The 8685-nt window shown below is 45.3% G+C and overlaps 1 protein-coding gene across 1 annotated transcript in view; it reads left to right on the top strand.

The window, feature by feature from the left end:
• The first annotated feature begins 2335 nt into the window (after positions 1 to 2335).
• The window catches only part of dachc (dachshund c), an 18541-nt gene continuing 12191 nt past the window's right edge, over positions 2336 to 8685 (top strand). The window contains exon 1 of the mRNA XM_060073878.1: positions 2336 to 3216. Coding sequence (XP_059929861.1) covers positions 2606 to 3216 — 611 coding nt within the window. The 5' untranslated portion in view covers positions 2336 to 2605. The remainder of the gene's footprint in view (positions 3217 to 8685) is intronic.

Genomic DNA, 8685 nt, shown 5'->3' on the forward strand with positions numbered 1-8685 from the left:
ACACACACACACACACACACACACACACACACACACACACACACACACACACACACACACACAGACACATACACACACATTAACCCCCCCCAAACCCTGGGGCCTTTTTGATAGCGGCAGAAATGGGATTTGAATGTTTTCACTTGTCTAATGAGAACAGATAGAGTGGTATTTACACTTCATCGGCCAATCTGACTGCCTACCCATCAGAATGGTCCCTTATGCTTCGGCTCAGCAGCCAAAAACAGGCACATGGAACCGGCTATTGCCAGACCGCATGTTCATCTTGTTGACTCAGGCTGCAGCTGAAACTGTTACATTACATGCTTTGATGAAAAACTGGACCTGGATATGCTGTTGTTTTGGGGGAAGGATTTCGTTGTTCTTTTTGTATCTGCAGTTCTCAGATAAGTAAACATGTCTAGGGGAAAGAGACGGGGATATGGGTTGTTCTTCAGTGTGCAGGATAGAACCCCCATGACAAACACACTACTGCTCCATAGGGAGGATTCCCTTGGGGGGGAATTACACCCAATTTTCCCCATTTGGGCCAATAAACGTTGGTGTGTCTATGAAAAGATATGCTATACCTTCCTGCTCTGATCGGTTTACCAGATCACAGCCTTGGTTAAAGTTGTGGGCCTTATTCTTCAACGGCGTGTTTGAAGATCGATGGTTGGACAGCAGCAAATGATTGGATGACCTCAGTTAGTAATTCAAGATTTGGCCGAAATGATAATTGGATTAAAATGTCAGGCAAAATTATATTGTTTCCGTCTCTGAATATATGACGCCTCTAGCCTTTTGGCTATCGGTCTCATATATTTCCCTTACAAAACATGCACGCTAAGCCTTTATTCAGCGGCACCCTGTTCTAATTTGTTTATAATTTGATCCCAATTTCTATGACCTTTAGCAATATTTTATTGATAGTTCTGTCAAGGGTCGGGATGACAATAAAAGAGATGAAGACCTTTTTCCAAACAAGTTTCATAATGAACTAATCCCTAGTTATTAAAGATATTACCGCAAACTGGATCCTTATATCAGTTCTGCTCGACGATGATGGTTATATCAATGTGTTTTCTAGAATGAGAAAAAGAGTCGTGACATTTCTATTTGGCAAGGAAAAGGCCATACTCAGCAGGAGTTATCAAAGGCAAAAAGTAGAAAGTTTTGCACTCTCTCTCTAGCTCTCTCTCCCCCTCTCTCTCTCTATCTTCCCTGGAGATACTCATGTTAAGCATAATTAAGCAGATTTGATTAGCATCAAGCCTGGCTTCCTCACTTGACTTTTAATGAATGTAAATCTACCATCTACATCCCAAAGATTAATTTCTGCCAATTAAAAAACACAAGAGGGCTTATTGGAGAGAGGGGGGAGAGGGGGGAGAGGGGGGAGAGGGGGCGGAGGTGGTGGGGTGGGAAGGAAAAGAGTGTTAAAGTCCTTTGAGTTGAAGTACAGTCAGAGTTTTATCCTCTTCCCCCTTGTCTTATGGCGAGATGGTCTCTGGAGATCTGTGTGTCTCTCTCCCTCTGCGACCGAGATCATTATCGGCACAATGTTCCGTGAAAGCCACTTTGAAAGGACTGCAAGCTCCATATGTAAATGACGGCAGTCTCTGTGTGTGTGTGTGTGTGTGTGTGTGTGTGTGTGTGTGTGTGTGTGTGTGTGTGTGTGTGTGTGTGTGTATGTGTCTGTGTGCGTGTATGTGTGTGTATGAGAGAGAGACATACACAGACAGATAGAGAGAAAGGGGAAAGAGGGATATTAACAGAGTGGAAGAGAAGAGAAAAAAGAGAAGGAGGTGAGGAGAGAAGGAGAGAGAGAACAGAGACAGAGCACTGGATATGAAAGCAGTAGGGAACAGGTAAAGGGACATGTAAAGGTTACTGGTTTTTTTTCTCTCTCACTTTTTTTGTTAAACTTGACTTTCGGACACCCTATAGCCCTACTCTTTTTGCAGACTAGTAATTGATGCAACGTGTGAAGCCTTGTTAATTATATTCAACCATTATAGTGACATTTATTCAATATTCATGTATTGAACCATATATAAATACAATTAATTTGTATTAAATTCGATTTGCCTGAAATGTGGTACTACACAATTTAAACTCCCAAATGGCTATCTGATGAGTATCAGTTAGTAAAACACCATCCTCTATACATTATAAAATATGCCTACAAAAATTGTAAAAAAAATAATCCATAGGCCTATTTCTGTCGAGTGCATTCTTTCCTCCTCTACTCCTCTTTTTCATGTTCTCTCTCTCTCTCCCTCTCTCTCTCTAAGAATATGTTCTAGTTAAGGCCCCTCCTCTATATGATAATGTCACAGTAGCATCTCTAGCGCTAGACAATCCCCTTTCATTCTATTTGAAGAGTGTGATCTGTTTTTTCACAGGCGCACCTTGTCCCCTCCTCAAATTTTTACCCACACTCCCCGCAGTAGCCGGCTACTATTATTCGCGGTTGTATATTTTGTTTGTTGTAAAGGGAGAACCTACGAACGGGTAGACACTTCAACGAAGTTACTTTTCGGCACAAGACTTTCGGCGCCCCCTGAAGTTGACTTGCTAATTTTTCTTTTCATCTTGGGACATGACCGCAATGGCTTCCCCGGCTTCCTCTGCTCTTCTCCCGTCCGCTCCCGTCGGCCACCATCCGCCCTCGATCTCCACCTCTCCGGCCAACAACTCTCCGCCACCTGCGGCCACCTCCACCTCCTCTTCCCCGACACCTCCCGCCGTGGCGCACCCGGCGCTGCTTCACACCTTCAGACCCGATCTCCTACTCCCACTCCCGAACGGCGGGACCACGTCGATCAACGCCATCAAAAAGACCAGCGTCGTCCCGACGATCAGCGCGGGCAAACCCGCGTACGCCACCCCGTCGCCGGTGGAGAACACGCCACAGAACAACGAGTGCAAACTGGTGGAGGTGAAAGGTGCCAAGCTGGCCTCTTTCACGGTGAAAGACGCCGAGCTGATTTGCCTGCCCCAGGCGTTCGACCTGTTCCTCAAGCACCTGGTCGGGGGGCTCCACACGGTGTACACCAAGCTCAAGCGACTGGACATAACCCCGGTGGTGTGCAACGTAGAGCAGGTCCGTGTGCTCCGCGGGCTCGGGGCGATCCAGCCAGGGGTGAACCGCTGTAAACTCATCTCCATCAAGGACTTCGAGGTACTCTACAACGACTGTACCAACGCAAGGTGAATTGAAACGTGGTCTCGCATATCGTCGTGTGTGTGTGCGTGCGTGTGTGCGTGCGTGTGTGTGTGTGCGTACGTGTGTGCGTGCGTGTGTGCGTGTGTGTGTGTGTGTGTGTCTGTGTGTTTGTGTGTGTGTGTAACTTTGCTCGGTGACGGTTTAAACACTAAGGATGATCAGGCTAAGTTTAGGCTGGGGCTGATGATTAAAAAGTAGGGTGTGATGTGATGTGGATGATTTTGACAACGTTGACGACCAGGATAATGAATTCTAATCCTTATCCTTCAAACTCGTTTCACCCACTCTTTTAAGTTTTCCCTTAATAAGTTGTGTTATCGGATCATCTCTCCCCACGCACAAACACACCCACACACACACACACACACACACACACACACACACACACACACACACACACACACACACACACACACACACACACACACACACACACACACACACACACACACACACACACACACACACACACACACACACACAACCGTTGTATCAGACTCTGTCATTCTGAGAAATTGATTCTTCACAGAAATTAATTAATTTTCATTTGGCCCCAAGCGGCAGCTTAAATCAGGACAAACTCTCGGCTGATCCTCTTCCTCCTATATTCTTCCCTTCTCTCTCTCTCTCTCTCTCTCTCTCTCTCTCTCTCTCTCTCTCTCTCTCTCTCTCTCTCTCTCTCTCTCTCTCTCTCTCTCTCTCTCTCTCTCTCTCTCTCTCTCTCTCTCTCTCTGAGTGTCTCTCTCTCGTTCCTTAATAACTCGCTGTCTTATCATATCAACACTCTTTAGCCCTGAGCCACAGCAAAGAGGAGATGATTAAACGAATTCTCGGTATTTATGATGCGATTATGTAAATTAGCCATTTCCTACTACTCCTCCAATGGTGACCAACTACACGGGTCATCAATCCAATACCCAACAGAGATGTTTGGATAAAAGGGACTAAATTGTCTGGGATGTTAAGTACTGTGGTGCTAAACATACACGTGGGCATGCTTGTAGGGATTGAACATGCTTGCATAGGAATTGAATTACTAGTTTGATATAGTTAATCCATATTAGTTATAGCAATGATCCAATTTACAGCTGTCATTGAAATCCAGCTTTAAATAGAGGATAACTCAGGATTGTAGCTACATCCCAAAGCAGACTTATAAACTTATAATACCCCCAAATAACGATGAAACTAATTGAGTTAAATGAACCCTGAGGCACTTTTAGAAGCCTACTTATTTCCCAGCCTACTTATCCACATCTGATGCTCAATTTGCAGACCCACCTTTTCTGAAAGTGTGCTAAATAATTATGCTTCATGTTTTTTTTTTTCCTTAACATGCATTGCATTGCCTTGCGCTATCCTGTTGATTTTTTCAGAAACAGAAGTGGAAGTGCTTATAGCAGCATAGTTTGCTCCTCTGTCATTCACCCCCAAAATAATGACTTCTCGATGATCTAAGGGCTAAGCAAACGTCCCAAAGGGATTCTGCTTAACCAGTGGTAACACATTGACCTCATAATAAAAAAACAGCACAGCTACGTGCACCTTGTGTTTCTGTTGGGATTTCCATGTCAGGTGTTAATGGGCTTGTATATCACCCCCCCCCCCCCCCCCCCAAAGCACACAGTCCCTTCTGCATATGTGTGTCTGTGTAATTATCAACAACACATAAAACTCAAACAAAGGAGAGAAAAAACAACAACACCAACCTTTAGCTACTGAGACCATAGAACACATACTAACTTCAAATGACTTCTAACACCCTCGTCGTGTGTGAAGTCTTCACATGTATCACGCTAACAGGTCTTTCTAGGACGGATACCATCTGAAGCTGTGTGTCGTAAATAACGTTTTTCATAAAGTGAGTGGAGAGCTATGGTTTTGATGTGTAGTTACACACACAACTTTCTACCCAGTTTGCTTAATAGGCTGAGATGTGAGCTCTGGTGGAGCGGGACATGACTTTATGGCTTAGTGACATTGTCAGCGTTGTGGTTACTGATTAGATGGCTATCACTTATTATTTTCCAAAGTTGAGCAGTGTAGGTGAAAAAATAAAACATCCTTTATTGACATTACTTGGACCAGTGTGATCTACCTGGATTCTCTGAGCACAATGTTTGCTCTGGCTCATCTATTATATTCTTAGTCTGTTTATTAATTTTTCTTTGTTTGTATGTTCACATTTTATGTGTATTTCTCAAGAACCGGTTGGCTCCAAATACACCTTGAAATGTCATATTTTCATCATCAATTCTGTTTCCCTGTGTCTCCTCCACATAATCCCTTTTGAGTGTGTCAACACACAGGCACTCACACACACACACACACAAGGGCGCACACACTGACACACACACACGCACGCAATGACCATTGACTCATCAAACCGTGAAGAAGGACTGACTTCATTCTGAGTCAAAGCCTTGCTATAACTCACACATAGGTGGCACATTCGCACTCACACACACACACAAACACCACACACACGCTCGTGCGCACACACTCACACGACCAGGGTCGCATGGTCACGGCTGTGTGTTTGCTGGCTTAGCCGGTAAATGACATTAGTTCCACACAGAGAAGTTGGCGTGTAGGAAGGCAACCTAATACTCCCTGCTTTTTGTAACCCCCCCCCCGACAAAGGAACAGTTTCATTCTCTGTCACCAATACACATCAAACGGCCCAGGTCAGAGTGTGTTTCTGCCCCACTGCCTGTGTGTCTCTGCGTAGGTAGAGCATACGGCTGTGTGTGTCAGCGAGGGGTGTCCACACCTATGAGGGCATTCTGTTACCAGGCTTTGTCTAAGATACTGGCCTGGGTTAAAAGGATGAAAATGATACCGCTCTCTGTTGTACAAGACGGCTTTATCACACACACACATTGGATAAGATATAGGGTGTCATTTAAAAAGCGACACTGACAGGATTTTCTTTCTTCTGCGTTATTACTTTCAATGAAGCCTCAAATTTTCTTTTTTATAATTCTGCATTCTGCTTTTGATGTCAACATCTTTAATGTACTGTTTAAAAAAGATGAGAGGGACCTGAAATAACAATGGCCCGTGGAATGTGTCATAAAGGAATGTGTTTTTGACAGACTAATGCTATATAATTAGGAGAATGAAACTTTTAAGCTATTAACGTGCAAACGCGCACAATCTCTTCCCCATTTTGTGTGTGTATGTGTGTGTGTTGGGACACACACAACCATGGCTATAAAGAAAGCCTTAAAGAATGCAATGCCAAAAAAAGAGAAATGACCATTGATGTCAAATGATAAATGATCAATAGAGTGATGTTGCCTGCAGAGAGTCAAACAAAAGCCAGCCGTGTGTGTTCCACAGTGGCGAATCCCGGCCATGTGAAATTGGCACGGCGGTGGTTGGTGTGTGTGTGTGTGTGTGTGTGTGGGAAGGTGGGCTCCTCAAAGCAGAGCACCTCCAATCCATAACTCACTGTCAAAGTGAGGGGGGGGGGGGGGGGGATAGAAATCTAGAAGGGGGGGCTGTTTGGCTGGCTGTCGGGCGGGGGGGGGGGATTTGGATCTCAACTTTAACCCCCACTTCTTTTGACCCCAACTTCTTTTGATGTTTTATAGAGCAGAGGGAAGAGTATGATGGGACAGTTAGGGCCTCTTCATCTGCCAGTATGATGAGCCTCAATGGAATACATACACACACACACACACACACACACACACACACACACACACACACACACACACACACACACACACACACACACACACACACACACACAGTCTTGACATCTCCCTGACCCTGGTATGTGGGAGAGGAATGCTGGGCAGTATCAGTTCGGGAGATCAGATTCTTGCCATGATCAAACGTTTTCTCTGTATATTGTATATGTTTGTGTGAGTGTGTGCGTGTGTTTTTGTGTGTATGGGCATGTGTACGTCGTGCACGCACGCACACACCAATGAATGTACTTTGTATCTCCTTGTTCCAACTGCTTTTGTCATGACATCATCACATCGGCTTCCCTAATAACAATAGTGTATCAGGGTTTCAGCCTTCAATTTGAGAGGGAAACTGCAGCATCAATCTTCCTTCTCACACTAACCGGCAGCATAAGTCTTGCTGCATAAACAAGACAATGATCTAATTTATCAAGTAAAAGCCGTGACAACGAAACGAACACACAGGCGCGCTGACAGGCATGGGACGGCGTTTGGTGTGTGAGCCGAGGAGAGAGCCTGCTCTGGCTCACAGTCACCACACAACCTTGTTGGAGCTGGGTCTCTCACTTCCCGTTCGCTCCACCGTCTCAATAAAAGACTTGAACGCACGCACACACGCACGCACACACACACACGCACACACACACACACACACACACGCACGCACACACACGCACGCACACACACACACACACACACACACACACACACACACACACACACACACACACACACACACACACACACACACACACACACACACACATACGCAAACGCACATGAAAAAACACAAACACACATGCACCAAAATTAAAACACACACACCTACACAGACTTACTCGTGCACACATGCATGTTTCTACACACACACACACACACACACACACACACACACACACACACACACACACACACACAGACACACACACACACACACACACACTCTCTCACACACACACACACACACACACACACACACACACACACACACACACACACACACACACACACACACACACACACATACTCGCACACACATATTCTCACACAAACATACACCCCCCTAACACACAAACACACATGGACAGCTGCTACCTATCAGCACCTCGATCCTTCCAGACCAGTAGCTGTTCCACTGTTTTGACTGTAACACTTCCTCCTCTTTCATTACCTTTCGCTCCCCATGTGTGTTTGTGCGTAACGGAGAGAAACCCAGAGAAAGAGACTCTGCAGCGTTTTGTTATGTTTTGTTTCTCTTCCACCTGTGCTAAGCCCCAGCTGCCATGTTAAGAGCGTTTTATGTTTCAGGTATCACACACACACACACACACACACACACACACACACACACACACACACACACACACACACACACACACACACACACACACACACACACACATACACACACACACACACACACACACACACCCAAGCACGCACACACACACACACTCGCTGTGCACGCAATTTTGCTGTTAGATTTTGAGGTCAAGATTCAATGCACAGTGAACCCTCTTGAAAAATGTGTCTGCGGTTGTGTGTGTTTGTCTGTGTGTGTATATGTGTTTCTCTGTGTACGGTGTGTGTGTGTGTGTATGTGTGTGTGTGCGTGTGCATGTGTGGCCAGTGTTGGCATGAGGGAGGACGTCTGGGTGAGATTTTAATTAAAGTTTGAGACAAAGAGGTCATAAGCCATACACCCCCTCTCTTGCACAGAAACTCACTCTCTCGCTCTCTCACACAAACACA

This window comes from Gadus macrocephalus, chromosome 15 (assembly GCF_031168955.1).
Source record: "Gadus macrocephalus chromosome 15, ASM3116895v1".
Classification (NCBI taxonomy): domain Eukaryota; kingdom Metazoa; phylum Chordata; class Actinopteri; order Gadiformes; family Gadidae; genus Gadus; species Gadus macrocephalus.